The sequence below is a fragment of the Remersonia thermophila genome, chromosome 5 (assembly GCF_042764415.1).
Source record: "Remersonia thermophila strain ATCC 22073 chromosome 5, whole genome shotgun sequence".
In the NCBI taxonomy this organism is placed as follows: domain Eukaryota; kingdom Fungi; phylum Ascomycota; class Sordariomycetes; order Sordariales; family Chaetomiaceae; genus Remersonia; species Remersonia thermophila.
This window is the reverse complement of record NC_092221.1, coordinates 1,130,570-1,152,818: the sequence shown is the minus strand read 5'-3', so window position 1 is coordinate 1,152,818 and position 22,249 is coordinate 1,130,570. Positions and strand designations below refer to the sequence as shown.

The following is a 22,249-nucleotide window of genomic DNA, read 5'->3' as shown; positions in this document are numbered from 1 at the left end:
ACAGAAACCTCGTAACCGTGACTGTGGCGGTGGCGGCCACTGCAATTGTTCGGCGTATGGTTCCGGAGCTTCCTGCTGGAACCGCACTTCCCGAACGACTGCACGCCCACGGCGCAGCATTGCGTTGCACAAGCAGCCTCCGGCCCAACTGTAACGCCTGATTCCCCTCCGCGGCAGCTCTTCAATGCCATTCCACCTCCATCGCCCGCCATTGCTTCCGCAGCTCTCGTCCAGCATCCTACGGCGGTCGTCGTGCGCCGCGAGCTGAGGAACTGACGCCCGGTCTCCGGTGTAGCCTTGCTCGCTCGGCCCCCGACCCTGCTCGCCCGAGCGACCATGTTTCTACACTCGGGCGCCAGTCTCCGCGGCCACGAGTACTCCTCCCGCCCTTCTGTTACCACGCTTCAGTCAAGCCCCAATCTCCGAAAACCCCTCCTACGATCTGCTTTTGCGCCACCCAAGCAACGCGAAGCTATCCGCATCGGTCCCGATGGCTCCCCGGCCCCCGTGCTACGACAGCGTCCAGCATCTGACTACATCCCCCGCGAATCCTCGCCTGCCGTGCGCTTCCGCATACCCCACGAGGAGGACGACGACAACGACAACGACGAAAACGACGACAACAACGACGACGACGACCCCTCTCCCCAGAGGCCGTCAGCCCATGACGAATCCGCCGCCATGTCTGAATCAGAACTGAGCGATACCACCCTCTCTCACGACGGCGCATCGGTTTCCCGCCTATCCGGCCCGTCCCGCCACCATAAAGGCCCGCGCAGAGCCGCGCGCAGGCCCTCCACCACCTACTACCTGGGCTATCCGGCGCCGAGGATCATTGGGAAGACCAAGGTCGTGCAGAAGGTCTTTCTGCCGCGCCTGCTGCTGCAGCTGCAGACCATCTCAGCCGACGGTAGGCTGCGGCCCGTGCTCGAGGTGTTCCCGGCCGCGAGGATCGCCGGTCCTATGGCGGCTCCCCGGATGGCGAAGCGGTTTCCTGCCATCTTCGGGGTGCGCCACCACCTCGGGTATGACGATATCGTGTTGGTCCGGAGGGACGATAGGGACGACAGCACGGATACGGACGAGGAGGCGTTCGAGGAAAGGAACCTGCTGGCGGTGTACAGCCCGCTTAAGAATTCCGAGGAGGCCGAGATTGTGCTCGATGATGGGTCGGTCTGGGTGGCACGCCCGCTGCCCAACGGGTCCCTTGATTTTGTGCACACCGGCGCCGACGGGAGGATCACCACGGCGCGGTGGGCTCGCAGGTATGCCGCTGCAGGGGTGGCCGGCCCTGGCCAGGCATGCGCCGATTCTTCCCCGCGGTATACCTTCAGCATCCTCAACCCTTCCACGCGCCGCCATCCCGTCATGGCAACTCTCACCCCGTCCACCCTCGACATCCAGAACACGTACACGTCCATCCCGCGCTCCTATGCAAAATGCCCGTCGGCCACGCGGACAGTGCGCTCGCAGTCGCTGACGTCTTCGTCCAGCGTCGCGCGACCCCTCCCGTGCCCCCCTTCCGACAGGGCCCCCTCGTCGGCATCGGGATTGGGTTGCGTGAACGACATGGAGACCGACTCGGCCGTCTGCATCCCTGCCACCGCCGCCAGCCTGGACGCCTCCACGCCGTCTCGCACCCTCATCCACCCTGTCGACGACGCCACAAAGATGCTGATTACGGTTTCGGCCATTTGGGTCTGCCTGCGCTCGAGCTGGGCGCAGGGGGCTGGCGGCGGCCCTGCGTCCGCACCGCTGCCACCAACCTCTTCCTGCTCTTCCTCTTCTGCTCCGGACTTCAATGCCAACCCCGCAGCCGCGGTAGCCGCTATCGCGACCTCGTCCCCGGGCCGGACCCGCGGCAACCGACGAAACACCTGGACTGCCCGCTGCACCTCGACAGGCACCGAGCACCCCGCGGCCGACCTACCTCTCACAAGCAGCCCTGCCACCGGCGGTAGCGGCCCAAAAAGAATGTCCGTACCCACGCCTCTGCCGTCCGTTCAGTGGGACGCATCTGCAACAGTCGTGCCCACCCCTACGGGACCATCCCCCGTCCCCTCTCGCTCTCCAACGCCGACGGCCATCTCCTCAGCCAGCACGGCTCCACGGCGCGCCACAAGCTCGGGCGCTGCGTATATGCAGTGGCGGTTGCGACAAGTGTCGGTGACTTCTTCAACGGTGGGTTACAAGCTGGGGGGTGAGATGGATGTACGCGACGGTGGTGGCAGCGGTGATGATGCCGGCAAGGATGAGGTCCGGCTGCCGGCAAGGGTCAGCAGCGGGAAAAGCAGCCGGGAAGCGCTGCGAAGTGTCGAGGATAGCGATAGAGAAACGGGCGGTCCGGCTCGTGGGATCTTGAAGACGGACGCAGCTGGGAACGGAAAAGCGGAGGAAGAAGAGGAAGAGGAGGAGGAAAAGAAGAAAAAGAAGAAGGAAAGGAAGAGGCCGCGCCCCTTCTCGGATGGGTTGACCCTCGTGTTCGCCGCGTCATCCGCTCTCAAAGAGCCCGAGAAGGGCCCTGCGTCGGCAAAGACGCCTGGGTTCTTCGCACGCGGGCTCGACGAGACTGAGCCGAGGCGGCACTCGTTCATGCTGCTGCGACGGGAACGCGGCGACCCACGCCGCAATGCGTCGGTGCGCAGCCGTGGGGTCGGCGTGGGCAAGGACACGGACCCCGAGAAGGATACCTTGTACGGGGCGAAAGCCGCTGCCCAGGGGAAACCGCCGTTGGATGGCGGTAAGGATACCGCCGCCACCGCCGCCACCGGTGGTGGTGGTGATGGTGGTGTGCGATCCAGACTCGTGCGGTGGATGTCGCGCAAGTTCAAGTCTGGGTCAGGATCCGAGAGCAAGAAGTCGCGTTAGGAACGGCGTCGGCTTGGTGCGCATCGGGATCTGGAACAGCAGCAGCGGCAACAGCAATCTGTAAAACAAAAAGAAGAGGAAGAGGAAGAGAAAGAAAAAGAGAAAAATTTCATGGTAGGGATTGTGGTGGTGGTCACCAAAAAACGGCACGGGGGCTGGGGGCGGTTGTGCGAGTTTGGGTTGAGCGGGTGCTTTTGTGGAGGCCGGGCTTGGTGTTGACGTGCTGGACAGGTATTCATTCTCCTCTCCTTCTCACGGCCCGATCCAGGACCGCCAGATTGTTGCCGGGTCGGCTGGAAAAGCTTCTTGCATTGCGTACTGTTTTGCATTGATCGGATGGGGTGTCTATTGGGCTCTGGTTACCTTAGGTTGCTATAGTTTGGCATAGGTGTGGTTGAAGCATTGCGTGGGGAGGGGCGGGGAGTCTGAATCTTTGCATGGGCTGCATTTCTATGGACTCGCATGGACGGTTGGCATTGAATGGCTTGCATGGTATACACAGATTGTCAGAGACAGGGAACAGGTAGCAACAGGTACAATTCCAACTCCGCTCTTACCGACAAGAGAGAAGAAGGATGGGCCTCGGGGATGTCGCCGCCTGTAGCGGTGGGTGTTTGGCTGTGATCATGTACTTTCAACTCCCCAAGTCATGTCGCCGTCCTGTGATGAACCCTGCTTCGTCACCTTCCAGCCATCCTGTTGAACAGGAGTTCTAGATCAAGGTTTCTGAGGTACTGTACCTAGGTTTAGGGAGGGATACATGATCCGGAGCTGCGGGCATTGCGATGAAGATCCATCTACTGTGTGTCCTGAGTGGGACGGTATCGCTTGATGAGGGATGAAAGCCGGTTGAAACTTCTGGTACAACGTCTTGTTGGGTACCACCAACCATCAATCCCGCCCACGCCCATTGGCACGGAGGGCTGCTCGTTACGGAAACGCTTTCGTCCCCAACCGTTTGCGAGCCACCACGGGATGCTTGGAACAGAAACGCAACGGATTGCCAAGACGCCAAGGTGCGGGCCGAGCCGGCTTGGCGATCTTGTCCTGCCGCTGTGGGGGGGGGCGGGAACCCTAACCCGCAGATACAGCGGTCCGCCTGTCTCGGAAAGTCTGTCGGTTGTTGGTGGTCTCGAGGCTGTGAAATCTGTTGGAGTTTGGAGGCATGCGCTTCTGAGCCACCAGGGGCGTGCCGCCAGTAGATAAAAGCTCTCTTCGTCCTCATTTTCACGACAGGCAGAGACCCTCGAGTGGTGTAGGTGGCAAACACGTCCGCGCAGAAAAGTCCCACACCAGCAAGTGCTGGAAGTGCACCCAGTAACGTGGAAGACGCGGGTTCAATCCCCGCCTGGAGACTCTGTCTGTCTTTTTTTGGGCCATCTGATGTTCTGTTCATCACTGGGAACAATGTTTCAGTTCTATTTACCCTGCTTCGACATGGAACTCTTTGTTCAGCACCCGAGCTCATCCATTCTGTCTCCTTTTGCCCCCAACTCTGACTTTGTTTCCGGGGCTTGGATCGATGAGGTGTGGTTTGGCACTTTGGCCATCTACGTCAGCTCCCTTTCTGTTGTGCTATCAGAGTGCCGTTGTGTCGTATTTGTTTGGCTCAACGAAGCTAGCTGTCTACCGTACCATTCTACAAGGCTGCTTCCAGTAGTGCCCACAACAGATTCTCTTCCATAGAATCCCAGCGCTTAAAGCTTTATAGCAGCCTTTTACTTTGAGGTGTCACGACGATTCCGAGAAAGAACCAGGATCGGAAGTTCGTTCCGGAATGCTAAGTGCCCTGGTAACATGTACAAGTGGACCCAATGAGCCCACCGGCATGCTGTGTCACGCTGCATCTCGAGAGGAACTTTGTCTTTTCAAGCTACAAATCAATGGGGCGAGTCAACTTTAGAATTGACAACACTCTGCAACGGTTTGTTGGTATATACACGGATGGAGGGCATCTTGCGATCATCAGACCCCTAATACAAAAGAAAAAGGTAAAGCGCTCTTATACACGTAGTTGTGTCAAAGTTGGAAACACACACATATCGGTTGAGAACAAACTGTTTATCCCCACAAAAGCGAATCACTTCATGTTCTTGCTGTCTGTCTGTGCAGGTTGGAGAGTCGGTGAACCTCGGATGTTCTTCTTTCGGGCATCGGCTGCCAAGAGTCCCAGTTTAGAAACATCTTGTCGCTAGGTTGTGAAGACTCAAAATGACAGTCCATTGCTACATCACCCAAGCTGTGGAGCACCCATTGATGATACAAGACATGCAGGAGACGCAGAGATGTGCTGCGTAAAGAGAAACTCTCTCATTGTCTTGGCCGACCCTCCCCTTGGGCTTCGTGTCCGGGTTCAAGGCGGAGATGGCAACCTGTTCGGGGCATCGGGTGCCGTGTCTCCTTGCAGGCCTCGGAGCAACTACCAGTTGTAGCAAAGGCCGCATCGGGCTCTGCTATGAACATTCTCCCTGTTGCCAGCGATGGAGATGTCCTCCAAGACATCCGGACACCGCCCATCCGGCAGGTACACATGTCTGTCTTCGGTCAAGGAATGGTGTCATTGCGAAGCACTCTGTAGGCAGCATATCACACGTGCTCTGTCAGTTACATACATACTGTGTACATAGGCTGGGCCCAACCGGTTGAACGGGAAAGTTCCCGGAAAACCGGGGGCGCTGGAGGTTGCGAAAGAGAAACAGCAGGGTTAGGGTTGCTCAGGGGAGGACTGGGATCTTCGGGGCGACTTTTGCCGAACGAGACTCCACATGTTCCCTCGACTTCCTCTCTTTCATCTTTTCTCCCACTCTTCAATCTTGGTTAATTTCCCTGTCCGCGAGCTACCCTAGAGCTTACCTGCCGTCATGGAGAGGACCCAGGGTGTAGATACATCCAGAACAACAATCACCTGTTGCTCATGACCGACCGCGCTCGACATGTGCCAAGTGCCGTGAGGGTGTCGACCCGCGGGGGCTCATCTTCCGCGGTTCCCCAACAGCGTCGCATCCCCGGATCTGCGGGAACTCATGCTCCTGGAAACTCCGCATTCTTTGGTGCGCAACTCGAGCCCACAATTCGTGAAAGTTCCATGTCATGGCCTGCCTCGGGTTTCTGCTCTTCCCCAGCTCGAACCATGGGGCTGGGCCAGGAGCCGTTTCCCGCCCGTCCCGATTCGCGGGGAATGCCCTCCCTTGCCCCGGTCTTGATGCTGCGTAAATGTTGGACCCTCTCCTGGCAACGTCGCTACCGCAAAGCCATATATTAATACCACCGCTCGCTCCCGTGCCCCCCCGTCTTGGGTGACCCGCTGCGTGCGCTCTTCAAGATCCAAGTGCCCTCTCCCTCCAACGGCACCATGAAGGGTTTCTCGGTGTTGCGGCTCCTGGCCGCCGTGGCGCCTGCTTCGGCCACCACCTGGAAGAATGTCAACATCGGCGGCGGCGGCGGCTTCATCCCGGGCGTCGTCTTCCACCCCACGGAGAAGGGGGTCGCCTATGCCCGCACGGATATCGGCGGCCTGTACAGGCTGAACTCGGACGACTCGTGGACTCCCGTGACCGACAGCCTCTCTACGCACGAAAGATGGTAAGCTACGGTAAACAGGAGGTTGACCCAACGCCGACGCCGCCGCTCACACAGCCACAGGGGGCACTGGGGCATCGACGCCGTCGCCCTCGACCCGCAAGACCCCGACAAGGTCTACGCCGCCGTGGGCATGTACACCAACAGCTGGGACCCCAACCCGGGCGCCATCATCCGCAGCTCCGACCGCGGCGAGACGTGGTTGTCGGTTGACCTCCCCTTCAAGGTTGGCGGGAACATGCCCGGCCGCGGCATGGGCGAGAGGCTGGCCGTTGACCCAGCCAACTCCAACATTCTCTACTTTGGTGCCCGCAGCGGCAACGGCCTCTGGCGCAGCACCGACGGCGGCGCGACCTGGTCCAAAGTCGAGTCCTTCACGAACCCGGGCACCTTGATTCCGGACCCGAGCGACGTCGGCGGCTACAACGGCGACATCGTCGGCCTCGCCTTTGTCACCTTCGATTCCACCTCGCCGGTCGTCAACGGCGCCACCTCGCGCATCTTTGTCGGCACCGCTGACAACATCACCGCCTCCATCTACGTGTCCAACGACGCTGGCGCCACGTGGGCGCCCGTTGCCGGCCAGCCGGACCGGTTCTTCCCGCACAAGGGCAAGCTGCAGCCCGAAGAAAAGGCCCTGTACATCACCTACAGCGACGGTGCGGGCCCCTACGACGGCACCCTGGGCGCCGTCTACCGGTACAGCATCGACGAGGGCACCTGGAAGGACATCACTCCCGTGTCGGGCGGCGACCTGTACTTTGGCTTCGGCGGCCTGGCCCTCGACATGCAGAAGCCCGGCACCCTCGTGGTGGCTTCCCTCAACTCGTGGTGGCCCGACGCTCAGATCTTCCGCTCGACCGACTCCGGCGCTACCTGGTCCCGCCTCTGGGAATGGGCGGGCTATCCGGACATGAACGTCTACTACAGCATCCACGTGAGTCTCCCGAGCGCGACGCTGGCCTTTCACCGAAGGTCAGGCTAACCAACCCGCCCTCCAGACCGACAAGGCCCCTTGGATCTACACCGGCTTCCTTGCTGAGGACAGCAAGAAGCTCGGCTGGATGATCGAAGCCCTCGAGATCGACCCCCACGACAGCGACCACTGGCTCTACGGCACGGGCATGACCCTGTTCGGCGGCCACGACCTGACCAAGTGGGACACCGTCCACAACATCACCATCCAGTCGCTCGCCGCCGGCATCGAGGAGATGGCCGTTCTCGGCCTGGCATCGGCCCCGGGTGGCTCCGAGCTCCTGGCCGCCGTCGGCGACGACTGCGGCTTCACCTTCCCCAGCAGCAGCGACCTCGGCACATCCCCTGAGAAGCCGTGGATGAACCCGACGTGGAGCACTTCCACGGACGTGGGTGCGTCTCACCCTGCCCCTTGCGGCCCTGCTTCTCTCTCCCGGAACCCCGCTAACCACCCCCCGCAGACTACGCCGGAAACAAGCCCTCCCACATCATCCGCGTCGGCAACGGCGCCGGCGCCCCTCAGCTCGCCATCTCCACCGACGGCGGGCAGACCTGGAACGCGCACCCCGGCGCCGACGCGACCGCGAGCGGCGGCTCCCTCGCCCTCTCCGCCGACGCCGACACCATCATCTGGTCCTCCTCCAACGCGGGCGTCCTGCGCTCCCAGAACCAAGGCCCCTTCGCCGCCATCGCCTCCCTGCCCTGGGGCGCCGTCGTCGCCGCCGACCGCCGCAACAACTCCGTCTTGTACGCCGCCTCGACCAACGAGTTCTACCGCAGCACCGACGCCGGCGCCGCCTTCGAGCCCGTCGACGTCCCGGCCTTTGCGAGCGCGGGCGTCAAGTCCGTCAAGGCCATCGCCGCCCACCCGGCCGCGGCCGGCGAGGTCTGGGTGAGCACCGACGCCGGCCTGTTCCGCAGCGCCGACGCGGGCGCGACCTTTGCCCGCGTCGCGGCGGGCGTCCTCGCCGGCACGGAGGACATCTCCCTCGGCCGCGGCGACGGCGAGGGCTGGAACGTCTACGTCTTCGGCGTCGGCCCGGCCGGCGCCAAGCTGTACGGCTCGGCCGACGGGGGCAGCACCTGGCACGACATTCAGGGCGACCGCCAGGGGTTCGGCGCCATGTCGGCCAACCGCGTGGCCGGGAGCGGAAACGTGCCCGGCCAGGTGTACGTCGGCACCAACGGCAGGGGAGTGCTGTACGCCAAGGTGTCGCTGCCTGCGTCCGGAGGGCCGCCGACGGAGCCCACGACGACGACGCCTGGGGTCACCAGCACAAGCGTGGCCCCGACGACGCTCACCACGTCGACGGTGAAGGCGACGACGACCACCACCACCACCACGGCGGCCGAGACGAAGACGAGCACCGGCGCCAGCAGCACCGTCGCCACGACGACCTCGAGCTCGGCCCCGACGCCCACCGCGGTCGCGAAGCAATGGAGCCAGTGCGGTGGCGTTGGCTACACAGGACCGACGCAGTGCGAGGCTCCGTACAAATGCCACGAGTGGAATCCGTGGTACTTCCAGTGCATCTAGCCCGGCGCTTTCGGCCAGCTAGGTGGTCTCGGAGCTGGCGGCCCCGCTGGGTGATGTGCTGTAGAAGGTCGGGTTCATTGGAAACCCGGTGTACATAAAAGGATTGAAGCTGTACATATTGCCCTTCGACGTTACATATTGCAGATTTATTATATACTCCTGGACAGCCCAGAAATCTTCCTAGTCACATCACGGGTGACGCCGAATGATGTTTCTGCGCCGACGGAGACGGGACAAGCTACGTCTTTTCCGTCTGCTTTGGGAAGGATGATCTTGGCCGGTACAAATACTGGATGATATATACCCATCTACATACCGAGGATGATGGTCATGGGGCTATGGCCCCCGTTTGTTGTCCTCTATGGTTCCGACGCTGTTTAACGTTGTACCGGAAACGGACAAGAGATGCCAGTCACGGGTAACGGCGACGCTAGATCCTCTGATTCTTTTGGCCAGATCCAGGTGTTGGACCTGTGTCGCTTGTTGTGTTTCCTTCAACTTTACGCTCTCTTGAAATAACGAGCCACATGACGACACCCTGTGCCAGAAAACCGGTTGACTGGGCTCTCCATGCGCCAGGCCAACCGCAGGATACCCATCCCAAGCACCCTACACCATCTAGCCGACCAACCGATTGCGCCCCGAATTACAAACAACCACACAAAGCAGAACAAGGGATCAAGAATGCCGCACTCTGGCCGGATCCCCTCATAGTAGACGCACAAGAAATGCCGATTGAACAGCAGCCCCAGGTTCACAACCCTCCCCGATACCCATGCCACCTAAAGTCTTCCACATACCTACTCACAACCCCCTTTTCACTCTCTCTCCTCGGTACCTTATCCGATCATCTGGCCCAGTTTGCACGCCCCCCATCCCTCGATGGATGTCACTGATCCTCCCTATCAAGCATCCCAGCTGCCTGCCCAGGCTGCTAGACACCTGTCTTGGGACGTTTCAAGGACTTGTCGCCTGGAGCTAGACTCGGCGACCTCGCAGACCCCAGTGGACGCCAATCTGCCAGAGCGGCTAGCGAGAGTGCTGGTTCGTGTATTGTTGATACCGCTGCCTTGCTGTGGCCGCCGCCGCCGTCGCCGCCGTTGCTGCTGCTACTGCTGCTGCGGCTCCGGCTGTCATGGCCAACTTGCTTAGCGTTGCGAGTCCCATCGACAACAGCGACAGCTTTGGGTGCTACAGTCTCATCCGGGGCCTCCTCAAGAGGCTCATACCCTGAAGCACGCCCACGCTGCGGCCGCTTGGCTTGCGCACCAGGCTGTTCGGCCTGCACAGACTGTCGCGGCTCTGGCTCCGGTTGTTGCGATTGCCAAGAAGGAACGCCGTCGTCCTCGAACCACGGGGAAGCTTTCTAGGCCTCCACTTCCATCCCTTCGACCCCATTCTGGCCACCGGCGCCCTCGATATCTTCGTCTGTCAGGCCGAGGATGCGGGCGTATTGCACTGTTAACCGTTGCAGATCGCGGAATTTGCCTGGATCAATGTTAGCAACCGCGGTTGTTGGAGAGCCGAAAAGATAAGAGACTCACCCAAAATCAACACCACCCCCTTTAGCAACTCCTCCCTCTCCCACCCGCACAACGATTCATCCGTGCTAAACCAACCCTTTACCTCCTCCTTCTTCGACTCGTCGGTTTTATCGTGCAACAGGCCACCAGCAAGGCAGTTCAAAAGCTCTTCCACCTTGCCACGGAGCCCCTCAGCACCGATCCGCTTGGCGTACATGAACAGGTACAGCCGGAACTCGTCCTTTGCGCCCAGAGCCAAAGCGCCGGCAATCCGATTCTCCAGGTGGGCCACGCTGACGGTGCTCTCGAAGCCCTCGAACCCATCCCGCGAGAGCAGGTTCTTGATGATCCGCTGCAGCGTGTAGGCGCGGCCCTTGAGCAAGAACTCCGTCGTAGTGTGGCGCTCAAGGAAGGGGATGATGCCGGCCGATACGCTAACCTCTCCTTCCGACTCGGCGGCGGCGGATGACGATCCGCTCTTGGTAGCGACGGGTCCGACGGCGGTGGACGACAACGCGCTGATGGACGAGTCGTTGCTGTTCCAGTACTGGCTCCCCAAGGCCCACCAGGATTCTGACAGGCGCTGCCATGTGTGCATGGAATAAGAATAAAAGAAACCGTCGCCGTTGCTGAGCGTGACAACGACGGCGCCAGCGCTGTTGAGGTGGGCCGACGTGACGCCTGGGGCAGGGGAGGCGCCGTCGGGCGAGAGGGACGTGACGGCAATGTCAAGGATCGGGGCGAGCGAGACGGGCGGGTGCGGTGCGGACATGGTCTTGACGTTGAAGACGTGACAGAGGCCGACCGACGTGATGCAGAGGAGCCAGTGCTCTCTTGATTCGAGGATGACGGGCTGGGACTCGAGAATGATGCCGTTGAACAGCCGCCGACCGGCTGGCGTCCACGTGTGCAGCGAACCGTCCTCGCAGGCGGCGGCCCAAAAGTGCTTGCTCCCCGTGACGAGCAAGATAGCCCGCGGAAGGAAGTCCTGCCAGAGTGGAGCGCCGCGCTTCGAGGCCGTAATGCGTGATGGCTCGCGCGGCCGAGCCGGGTTCCTGGCCTCGAGGATAACCTTCTCGGGCACTTTGGAAGCCTCCTCGAGCGAGGCCTCGCCCTGTAACACGCCACGCTCGAGGGAATTCAATATGTAGGAGCGCACTTTTGGGACGGCCAGTCTGAGTTGCGACATGGCGATGGCAGGGCTGACGACGGCGGGGCGAAGGAACACAGGCGTGGGAGCGGCGCCGTGGGTCGGGGCTGTCGGGACCGCAGGCTCCAGGCCGTCAGGGGTATCTGTCATGATAGGAACGGGCCCCGTGGCCGAACGTTTCGCTGCCGCGTCGTCTGCCTCCTCGTCCCCTTCGATCGTGGCGGCCTTGCGCTTGTTTCCGAGCAGCATGGCGGCAATGCCCCCCCGCGGGAGGCCGTGGACCGGCTTAGACAAATCCAGCACGGTCTGTGGTGGCGCATCGGCCTGCGTCGGCTTGGCCTCTTTCGCGCCGACCAGCTGCGACTGAGGCAGAGACAGGAGACCTGTCGCCGAGGACGAGACGAGCAGAGGGGCCACACGTTTCTTGCCATCCTTGGTGATTTGTACGCGTGACTTGAGCTCGGCAATGCGTTCGGCCGCCTTCTCAGCACTCTCGGGCGCCGGGGCGGCGGCTTTGGGAGCAGCCACCTCTTTCGTCTTGGGCTGGGCGGATCCGTTCGTCTCGGCGGAAGCTTGCTTCGCTGCTGACTTGGTGCCGTTAGCTGCGGCGGCCGGACCCGCGTCCTCGGCCGGCAGATCGCCCATCAGGGCGCCCATCCTAGATTCTGCGCCGCGTAACTCGCCCGCTTTGCTGTGGTTCTCGAGGCGCAAGCCCTCGACGTCCTCGGCGGTGCCCATGCCTCTCCGGGAGGCCCCAAACTTCTGCAGAGCGCGGTCGTTCTCCTCCGGGGTCGCGACCCAGCCAAGCTCGCCCTCCTCGAACCGAACGCAAAGGATGCTTCCATCCAAGCTTGAAACGAACAGCGTCTGGCCGTCGGGGGTCCAGGCGAGGTCCGATACCGATTTTGACGCGATATCCTGGACGATGACGACGGGCCGCGAGGTGTTTGTGTTCCAGATGGTCAACGTCTTGTCCTGGCCGGCCGAGGCAATGACGGTGACGTGATTCGAGGCTCCCTTATCTGCTGGCGCGCCGTTCTCGCTCGGCTTCTTGGTGTAGAACAGGCGTGGGGAGAAGCTGCACACCTCGGTGGGGGCTTCGTGGCCGATAAGGTTGATTTCGCTGTCCCAACGGGAACGCTCGATGATGGCGACGCTGCTAACCGGGCCGTTGACGGCGTTGGCGGCCGCGATGTGGTTACCATCCGGGGACCAGCTGCAGCGGCGGAAGTAGGTGGTGAGAGGGGAGCTCTTGAACGGGGCGCTAATGGTGGTCTCGAGGACAAAGTTGTTCACCATGTCGTGCTGAGTGGCGTTCGGCGGAGGAGGGGTGAAGCGAAAGATCTTGATGTGCCGGTCATCACCGGCGGTGGCAAAGAACTTGTTGGCAGGGTCGAAGGTGATGCCCTTGACATGGCTCTGGTGGGCGGCAATGGTCTTGAGCTTCTCAAAGGTGTGACCAGACCACACCACGATCTTGGAGTCGAGGCCGACCGAGACCAGGATCGAGTTATCAGGGGACCAGGCGAGGTCTTGGACGTCGCTGTCGTGGCCGACGAGACGTTTGTGTGTCTTCCAATTCTCAACTGGTGGCGGCTCGTTCGTCCCTGTCCCCGACGTCAGCGCTCGTCCAAATGATGGTTCTCCCCCTCCTCCTTCTCCTCCTCCTCCTCCTGCTCAGAACGTTGGGCCCTATCGTACCAAATGTAGCTGCGTGCGAGGGCGGGTTGCTGTCAAGTTGGTAGATGCAGATAACACGGTCGTCGGCGCCCGAGGCAAGGTAGCGGCCATTGGGGGAGAAGCGGACGGAGTGGATGGTGCCCAGGTGGTGGCTCATGTGGCAGAGCTGACGGGGCTCGCTGAAGCCAGGCTCGTTGGCGTTTATGATGGCGTTGGTCGACCAGATGCGGACGTGGCCGTCTAGGGGTTGTTAGAACGATGCCGGGACGACGCCGGCTTTTCGATGGTGTGGGAGGAAGGGCGAGCCGATCATGTCTGCGGGGATACGGGGGGTGCTTGGACATACCACCGCCGGCCGTGGCCAGTCTTGAGCCATCGGGGGAGACATGGCAGCTGTAGACTTCGAAATCTTTCTGCTCGCCTGCAACAAGGGCGTCAGCTCCCAGTCAAACACCCAACAGCATAGCGCCGGTGCAGATGCGAAGTTCTTACCGCTATGGCACAGCCACGAAGGCTTGATGATGTACATGTTGAGTGCGAGGCGCCAGAGAATGCGCCACGCTCATATCGGTGCTGTGGGTGAACAAGGGTCCAAGGTCGGGAAGACGGTGGTGATGGATCCAAGTTGAGGTTGCTTGGAAATTCAATTTGGAGGGATGCGCGACCAGGCACGTCCGGGCACGCGTGACAACTGGAATAGGCCTGGCCAGGAGCTGCCACGCGCGACAGGCTCTGATTGGCGGGAACGGGGACAAGCTTCTGGGGCCCCAGGCAAGGGCTGTGTGCCTGTCGGAACCAGCCGAGCTTCAGTGGGTCAGGGTCGTAGTTAGGTAGCCATCTCTAATGCCTGCCTTGCTGCGTAGGCGGGTACCTACGCAGTAGGTACATACCTATAGGTAGGGAGTATTAGGTAGGCATTGTTCCATCTTGCAGCGGGCGATCGAGCTGGCTGTTGGAGCGACCTGGAAATCAGGTACCTCAACTCGGTAGGTCAGAGGGGCACACTTCACTTCCTCCCCGGCCACCTCACGGCACATCCAACCTGACGGTATATTCTCATTAATAACCAGTTCGCACCTTGGCCATCGGATTCGTAAGGGTCAGAATTACACATTGTTCGATGCGTGCAGCCGGCATGATACACCCCATCCCTCCGATGAGGTCGCAGAGAACAAGTTCCAAGACCCTGATTCGAGTTGATGGTAAAAAGCCCCGAGGGGATAAGGTACATGAACCAAGAACACAACGAGCAGCCTGGGGAGAATATAATCCACAAAAGCATCGACAGTCCAAAAGAAGCACCTCAAGCAATCCACAGCAGCGCGGTCCCCAATGCCAAACAAGCAGCTGGCGCTCACTTGGCGGCCGCCGCATCTTTCTTCTTGGCCGGTGCCTTGGGCTTCGCCTCCTGAAGGGAGTGTTAGCATGGCCTCGAGGGTATTCCCACCAAACGGGAGAGGTGCGGGTCTGTCTATGACGTTACCTTCTCTGCCTTCTCTGCCTTCTCAGGTTCAGGCTCAGCCTTGTCCGTCTTCTCGGTCTTCTCTTTGGTCTTCTCCTCCGTCTTGGTCTCCGCCTTGACCGCCTTCTCAAGAGCCGCAGCCTTGCTCTGCACAACCCCAAACGATCAGCACGATGCCCTGTGCAAGCCGTCGCTATGTTCGTGCGGCCTCCGTGGTTCTGTGCATACCTTGGCCCCGGAGCCGCTTTTCTTGCTGGGCGCCTTCGTCTTCTTCACGCCGGCGGGTTTGGCGCCCTTGGCCGCGCTTCCAGCCCCTGTCGAAGATTTGGGTTTGGCAGCGCCCTTGCCTTTGCCCGCTGCCGGCGCAGCTTTCTTGGGTGCGGCCTTGCGCTTGATGGCAGGTGCTGTATCGACGACGGGGATGACGCGCGGCTTGGAGTTGCCCGTGGCGGATCGCGTTTCGCGAGCCATGTCTGCCTCTGCTGCTGAGGGATTTGAACGATTGGTGAGCGTTTCGAGTGTGTTCGGCACTGGAAAACATCATCAGCATCATGGCCCACCGCAGACGTTGCAGTGACAAGGAGCATATCGACAGACCGCGCGGCGCATTCCAACATGCGACCGAGCGGCGGCCCCCCGACAGGCTTATGCGACTCACAAACGGTGCCCGAGGCGATATGCGACAACAATTGTATGGCGCAATGGTTGAACTGCGAAACACAACGTCAAACAGACCAGAGGAGAGGACGGAGGCGAAACGAAAGAACAAAATCTCAGGGGAAAGCGGGAGATTGTCAAAACAAAAAGTCGGGCGGCAGTGCGAACCTGGACCAGGCCAGGCCTGGTGATGGTGGGCAGCGCGGCACGAAAACACCGGGGGTTGGTGCGCAAGCGCAACGTCGGCAGCCCCCTCCCCTCCCCCCCTATCGTGCCTCTCGGAACATCTCTCCGCCCTCCAACTGCAGCCCTTTTCCCAGCTTCTCCATCGCTGACATGAAACTGTTGCGCATTGGGTTGGGGTAACGGTTACGTTAGGCCGGAACACCAATTGGCAAAGTTCAGCGCTGCCGAGTCATCGCTGCTGGACGCCTGGCATTCCCTCTGCGTCTCCCACGGGGCTGACGGGCAGGCGGCCATGTTGGTGTCCCTCACCGGTTGAAGGGCCAATCGAGCTAAACAAGAAACTTGTAGCGGGCAAGGCGGTCGAGCAGTTCCGAGCGCTGGCGCGCGCGGGACTCGGGAAAACCATCAATCGAACATTGACTGCAGCCCTTGACACGTGGCCGAGGGGGTTGTTTCTCGAGGCTTCAAGGGAAGCCTCATGATCCGAGTTTCGGCGGTCGAACCACTCCCAAACACCCGTATCCGACGGGTCGCGTTTCAATGGTCCCAGGTTGTTTTGCGTGCGTGCTCGCAGCTCTCCTAGGCTCTTTAAAAAAACATGGTAGCATGGGAGGCGAGTTCCGGGAATACCCAAGGTGGAAAGGGGCCTTCGGCGTCTCGATGTTGGAAGACATGAAGCATTTCAACTGTTCATCTCATGCAAAGGCGGCCCGGCCCAGACCAGGAGGATGTGTGGGACCGGACCCACCTCTCGGTGCAGAAGCCACTCCAGCAGAGGCTTGAAGAATCTACCCCATGCTCCGGCAGAGCATCCGACTGAAGCTATTCAGAATCCCGATTAGGAAAGTCTCTACCCCTCCATCTCGATGAGTCATGGACGGCAGGAGCCTGCAACAAACTCGGATTGTACAGGCCATGGAGATATTGTGAATGTTTTTTGGGGGGCAATGGATGCTTTTCCGCAGCTCACAGATCAGCTGGGCGACATAGCTCAGACCTGGACACCAGGCACTGTAAACATGATGCGGACAATAACAACCAAGACGAACGTCAGCAACGCCAAACCCATTTCAACTAGCTGATAGACATCCCGTCATACACCGGCTCTGTTAGTAGACGCAGTGAGGCTCCGAGTGACTCAGAGGTCTGAGACGATTCTTTGCCCCCCCACACTGCTGCAACTCAACGGTGTCATCGAAAAGCAAATGAATCTTCTCAAGATCGATGTTTATAAAATCGCCCTCACGTTCCCTCCTCGCAGCGTACAAATTTCTCCCAGCTTCCATGCCGAGGACAGATTCAGGTCTAACAAGATACCAAAAGGGAACAAGATGACGTCCCTACCACCGCACGCACCCCGCCTCTGGACTCGACAAGTCCATACTCAGGCCAACGGCAACAACGATGCCAACGATGCCCACCAGACCTACATCATCTCCACCAACCCCTCGCATATCGACATTGAAGCCCTAGCCGCCGCCTTTGAGTCTCCCCTGACGTACTGGGCGAAGCCCATGTCGCGGGAGGCGCTGAAGGTGTGCGTGGACCACTCGCTCTGTTTTGGGCTTTTTGGGAGAGATGGAGCTGAGGAGGGGAGCCATGGTACTGAAGGTGAGTCGTGTCTGTCTATTACCCCATCCAGAGATAGAGAGAGAGGGAGAGAGAGAGATAGAGAGGGAACAAGGCATGCGGAGCGCATAGACAACACAGCACGCCGTGATCTCCAGAGGCTAACCTAGCCCACGGCCACAGCACCCCAGACAACCCACCTCGGTCCGATGATCGGCTTTGCCCGCCTCGTGACCGATTACTGCACCTTCGCCTACCTCACCGACGTCTACGTCCTCGAGTCCTACCAGGGCCGCGGCCTGGGCGCATGGCTCGTGCGCTGTGTCGACGAAGAGGTCTCGACATGGCCTGATCTGCGGCGGTGTCTGCTGTTTACGCGCGGCGAGGCGGCCGTGCGCATGTACGGGCGTGAGCTTCATGCTAGGAGCGCTGCTGAGACGGATGCCGGGTTGGTGCTTATGGAGAGGGCAGGGACGGCGGCGGTGGGGTACGGAACGGAGAAGGACGTTGCGGGTAGCACAGAGTCCCAGGGGTGATCACTCAGCGGTTCGGAAAGGGGAAATGGGAGGGTAGGATAAGGATATTGCTGTTTTTTTCTTTTTTGTTCCCTCCTGTGGGAGTCTCTATCTCGCTGGTTGTTTCCCGTACGCACCGCCGTTGGCTCTCCTGATTTCGATGGCGCGCTTATACGGCGGCGCCGTCGGCGGCTGGACAGGGTCGAGGGAGACGTGGTCCTCCGGGAGCTTGTACGAGGCGTCCGAGTCGAACGCCGAAAGGTCGCCGCACGCGACAAAGGGCGCGATCCAGCGGATGTCCTTGTCCCGCGGTTCCGTCGAGAGGTCCTCGACTTCCACATCGTAAATCCCATGCTCGTCCGCCGCCCCGTTCCGCTCGGGAACACGATCCCACGCGCCCGTGTCGTGGCTCTGCATCAACACGGGCGCCGTGATCGGCGCCGCCGCGTTGTTCGCGGCAAGCATCTCCGACAGCCGACTGCCGACGCCGAGCGGCTCCTCGAGGCTCGCCTTGAAGCCCTCGGGCGGCTGAAAGTTGAGGCAGACGATGAAGGACTCGACGCTGCTCGCGCGCGACGAGCGCGGCTTGGCAACGTAGACCTTCTCAAAAAAGATCTTGAGCTGGGCGTAGAGCAGGTCGACGTTGCGGCCGCGGAAGATCTTGGCGACGAACTTGCCGCCGGGCTTCAGCACGCAGAGGGCCAGGTTGAGGGCCGCGAACAGCAGCTGGGCCTGCACGTAAATATCGAGATCATGGAGGCCGGTGACATCTGGGGCGCCATCGCTGATGACAAGGTCCACGGGCTGGGCCGCCTGCGGGTTCTTGGAGTCGGGGTCGTAGTCGGGGTCAAGCGCCTTGAGCAGGAGGGGAACGGTGGCGGGGTGGGTGATGTCAGCCCGCAGGGTGGTGATGCCCGGCAACGGGCTGATGGGTTGTAGGTCGATGGACACGATCTTGACGTCTTGCCGTGGCGTTGGTTCATCCTTTTCCCCGTTCTCCTGGGGCCCGGCCTGGGCCTCACGCTGCTCGGTCGGGGCCCCCTCCTCCTCCTCTTCTGGGAGCACGACATTGAGCATGTGCTGACGGAACTTGGCCTCACGGTCCTGCCAGGCCGAGCGGCCGAACTTCTCGCCCTTGATGAGCACACGGGAGAGCACTTGCGACCAGCTGCCGGGAGCGGCGCAGAGGTCCACGACCCGGGTTACGTTCTCGAAGAGGTTGAACTCTGAGGAATCAGCGAGGCTCGCAGGACGAAGGAGACGAGCCAGGCTAGCAACGCCTGATCATGGATCACGAACCCTCATCTAGTTGGAGGAGCTTGAAAGCGCTCCTGGCCCGCCATCCTTGCTCTTTGGCGAGCCTGTAGTAAGCGTCTCGTTTGTCTTTGGAGGACTTGCCCATTGCGGGGAAATTGGCGTGGTAGCTCAGCCGTCGAAGCAGTCAAACCTGGCACCCGAGTGTAAGGAGTCGGAGAGGCTCGGGCCCTATAGCCACGGATGGGTACGTAACCTATCAGGCTGTTGTGGTTTCTGGAGGTGACCCGAACGTGGAACCTTGAGCGATGAGTTTCATGGAGGGGCAACTCTCGTCACCCACGCCTCAGTCCGTAACGTAGAATTTCAGGTACGTACTGTGACGTATCGCTGCTCCGGCTAGCCCGCTATGGTAAGCGGTGTAGCCGGTGCATCCCAAATAGGCATGGCGACGGCAAGGTGGATCCAAAATTTCCGCCTTTTTGCCGGGTTTTGCGATTTCCTCATGACGAGTTTCATCCCCAACATTTGATGAGCTCACCCATCCGGCTCGGTTTGTCAATACAATCTCACGCTAGACACGATGGGTTTTGGAAACAAGAGGAAACGGCCCGGTGGCGATGCCAAGCGGTCAAAGAAACATACGGCGCCGTCCAAGCGCCAGAAAACCAATGTTGGCAAACGGGTCGTCGGTGTCGATTCCCTGCCATGGAAGACCGTCGACGTGCCCGAGATGTTTGACGATGCCGAGGGCTTCTATGGTTTGGAAGAGGTCCAGGGCGTGGAGGTTGTGCGTGATGGAGGCACCGTGAAGTTTGTGAGTCTCTCTCTCTCTCTCTCTCTTCCGTTCATCTTGGAGCTTTTGACTGAGACGCGCTAGGTCGCCGCTGTTCCCGAATCACCCCAGGAGAGTGAGGAATTCGAAGGCTTTGATGATCCCCCTGCGGAGTCGGAGTCCCAGCCTGAGAAACACTCACCTGCTGAGCAAGGGGAAGCATCTGCTCCTGAAGAGGCGGCAGATCCGGAGCCAAAAAAGCTCACCAAGGCTGAGCGCAAGGCTGCCAAAGCTCAAGCAAAGAAATCCGACGACATCAAGGAACAGACGACAAAAGATGGCAAGCCAGCCAAGGCGGCAGACGCAAAGCCATCCGAGAAGAAAGACACCAAGGCGACCAAACCATCACCAAAAGACGATCCTGAACTCGAAACGAACGTCTTCACCAAAGTCCCAGGCCTCGCCGATGACGATGACGATGATGATTTCGACATGTCCGAGTGGGTGCCGCTCAACCTCTCCCCGGAGATCATGTCCTGCATAGCTCGCCTCAAGTTTTCCAAACCGACTCCGATCCAGGCGAGGGCCATTCCAGAGGCCATGAGCGGTCACGATGTCATCGGGAAAGCCGCGACAGGCTCTGGCAAGACGCTCGCTTTTGGCATTCCCATCGTGGAGAAATGGCTTGCCAGCGCGTCCGACAAGCAGGAAAAGAGGCATCCCATTGCTTTGATCCTGTCGCCCACTCGAGAACTGGCCCACCAGATTACCGACCACCTCAAGCAGCTCTGCTCCCGTCTCACAAACAGCCCGTACATCTGCTCTGTGACCGGCGGCCTGGCCGTTCAAAAACAGCAGAGGCAGCTGGAGAAGGCCGATATCGTGGTCGGAACGCCCGGCCGCTTGTGGGAGGTGCTGAGCACGAGCAATGCGCTGCTGGAGGCTTTCAGGGGTATCGGCTTCCTTGTCGTGGATGAGGCCGACCGCCTCCTCAAGGACGGCCACTTCAAGGAGGCCGAAGAGATCATGCTGGCCCTGGACAGGACGGCTCCTGGCGAAGAGGCGGACGAGGATGAGGATGACGACGACGACGGCGAGACGCCGCGTCACAACCGGCAGACCCTCGTCTTTTCGGCCACGTTCAACAAGGCGCTCCAGCAGAAGCTCGCAGGCAAGGCGCGCTACAATCTCATGGGCGATGCCGAGTCCCTAGAGTATCTCCTCAAGAAGCTGAACTTCCGCGAGCAGCGGCCCAAGTTCATCGACACCAACCCCGTATCCCAGATGGCCGAGAACCTCAAGGAAGGCCTCATCCAATGCGGCGACCTCGAGAAAGACCTCTACCTCTACGCGGTCCTGCTCCTCCAACCCACCCGCCGCGCCCTCGTCTTCACCAACTCCATCAACACCGTCCGCCGCCTCACCTCCTTCCTCCAAACTCTCAACCTCCCGGCCTTCGCTCTCCACTCCGATATGGAACAAAAAGCCCGCCTCCGCTCCCTCGAGCGCTTCAAGGCCGGCAACCCCCCGCCCAAGGGCCAGCAACACGCCACCGCCTCCTCCATCCTCGTCGCCACCGACGTCGCCGCCCGCGGTCTCGACATCCCAAGCATCGACCTCGTCATCCACTACCACGTCCCGCGCTCCGCCGACGACTACGTCCACCGCTCCGGCCGCACCGCGCGCGCCAACAACGCGGGCATTTCCATCCTCCTCTGCGGCCCGAAGGAGGCCGTCCCCACGCAGCGGCTCATCTCCAAGGTGCACGCGACCGCCGCGGCCGCCGCGGCCGCCGCCTCGCGCTCCAAGCTCGCTGCCTCGGGCGTCGGCGTGCACACCGTCGACATCGACCGCCGCTTGGTGGCGCACTTGCGGCCGCGCGTCTCGCTGGCGCAAAAGATCACCGAAACCACCATCGCCAAGGAGCGCGGGTCCAAGGAGGACGAGTGGATGCGCAAGGCGGCCGACGAGCTCGGGGTCGATTACGACGAGGACGAGCTCGCGCAGGTGGGGACGTGGAAGGGGCGGGGCAGCGGGCGCAAGGCGCGCGAGCGCGAGGCGATGGCGGTGAGCAAGGGCGAGGTGAAGCAATGGAGGGGACAGCTGAAGGAGCTGCTTTCCAAGCGGGTGAATACGGGGGTGAGCGAGAAGTATCTGGTCGGGGTGGATGTGGAGGCGTTGCTCAACGGGGCGAGAGGGGAGTTTTTGGGCCAGGTAGAGGGGTTGGATATTTGAGGGCGTGCAGGTGCGTGCGTAGGTGTGCATGTCTGGATCGAGCGGGAAAGTCATCGCGGGCATGGGGATCTGGAGCTCACCCGGTAGAGGCAGCTCATCCAATCGAGAAAATGTGCCGGTTGGCACATCTTCACGAGCAATCTCTTACCCCTGAAGAATAGCTAGCGTGCAGTGCGAAGACGATCCGCCAAAGCTCTCCGACTCGCTGTCACCTCCAAGGAGAGACCCCTTATAGTTTCTCGGTGGTTCAACGGCATCATCATCAACATGAATATTCCATCAAT

At 60.7% G+C, this 22,249-nt stretch overlaps 7 protein-coding genes and 1 non-coding gene across 8 annotated transcripts; 5 read left to right on the top strand and 3 right to left on the bottom strand.

Annotated features, from left to right (window-relative positions):
• Window positions 1-336: 336 nt before the first annotated feature.
• On the top strand, window positions 337-2,868 carry VTJ83DRAFT_5531 (uncharacterized protein; the record flags this gene model as incomplete). Its single annotated transcript, XM_071012142.1, has 1 exon — window positions 337-2,868. The coding sequence occupies one exon, from the start codon at window positions 337-339 to the stop codon at window positions 2,866-2,868; it is 2,532 nt and encodes an 843-aa protein (XP_070864906.1).
• Window positions 2,869-4,112: 1,244 nt separating this feature from the next.
• On the top strand, window positions 4,113-4,224 carry VTJ83DRAFT_t134. The gene has a single exon. It is a non-coding gene; the product is annotated as a tRNA-Ser (tRNA).
• A 1,996-nt stretch (window positions 4,225-6,220) lies between these two features.
• VTJ83DRAFT_5530 (uncharacterized protein) lies at window positions 6,221-8,959 on the top strand (the record flags this gene model as incomplete). Its single annotated transcript, XM_071012141.1, has 4 exons — window positions 6,221-6,450; window positions 6,511-7,384; window positions 7,449-7,815; window positions 7,884-8,959. The coding sequence occupies 4 exons, from the start codon at window positions 6,221-6,223 to the stop codon at window positions 8,957-8,959; spliced, it is 2,547 nt and encodes an 848-aa protein (XP_070864905.1).
• Window positions 8,960-10,325: 1,366 nt separating this feature from the next.
• Window positions 10,326-13,841, bottom strand: VTJ83DRAFT_5529 (uncharacterized protein; the record flags this gene model as incomplete). The annotated part of the gene is made up of 5 exons (XM_071012139.1): window positions 10,326-10,447; window positions 10,504-13,239; window positions 13,334-13,552; window positions 13,659-13,733; window positions 13,805-13,841. 5 exons carry the CDS (start codon window positions 13,839-13,841, stop codon window positions 10,326-10,328), a joined length of 3,189 nt encoding a protein of 1,062 aa, XP_070864904.1.
• An 825-nt stretch (window positions 13,842-14,666) lies between these two features.
• VTJ83DRAFT_5528 (uncharacterized protein) lies at window positions 14,667-15,245 on the bottom strand (the record flags this gene model as incomplete). Its single annotated transcript, XM_071012138.1, has 3 exons — window positions 14,667-14,720; window positions 14,796-14,921; window positions 15,003-15,245. The coding sequence occupies 3 exons, from the start codon at window positions 15,243-15,245 to the stop codon at window positions 14,667-14,669; spliced, it is 423 nt and encodes a 140-aa protein (XP_070864903.1).
• Window positions 15,246-16,948: 1,703 nt separating this feature from the next.
• On the top strand, window positions 16,949-17,722 carry VTJ83DRAFT_5527 (uncharacterized protein; the record flags this gene model as incomplete). Its single annotated transcript, XM_071012137.1, has 2 exons — window positions 16,949-17,228; window positions 17,370-17,722. The coding sequence occupies 2 exons, from the start codon at window positions 16,949-16,951 to the stop codon at window positions 17,720-17,722; spliced, it is 633 nt and encodes a 210-aa protein (XP_070864902.1).
• An 87-nt stretch (window positions 17,723-17,809) lies between these two features.
• On the bottom strand, window positions 17,810-19,103 carry VTJ83DRAFT_5526 (uncharacterized protein; the record flags this gene model as incomplete). Its single annotated transcript, XM_071012136.1, has 2 exons — window positions 17,810-18,927; window positions 19,001-19,103. 2 exons carry the CDS (start codon window positions 19,101-19,103, stop codon window positions 17,810-17,812), a joined length of 1,221 nt encoding a protein of 406 aa, XP_070864901.1.
• A 435-nt stretch (window positions 19,104-19,538) lies between these two features.
• On the top strand, window positions 19,539-21,965 carry VTJ83DRAFT_5525 (uncharacterized protein; the record flags this gene model as incomplete). The annotated part of the gene is made up of 2 exons (XM_071012135.1): window positions 19,539-19,772; window positions 19,836-21,965. The coding sequence occupies 2 exons, from the start codon at window positions 19,539-19,541 to the stop codon at window positions 21,963-21,965; spliced, it is 2,364 nt and encodes a 787-aa protein (XP_070864900.1).
• Between the last annotated feature and the right edge of the window lie 284 nt (window positions 21,966-22,249).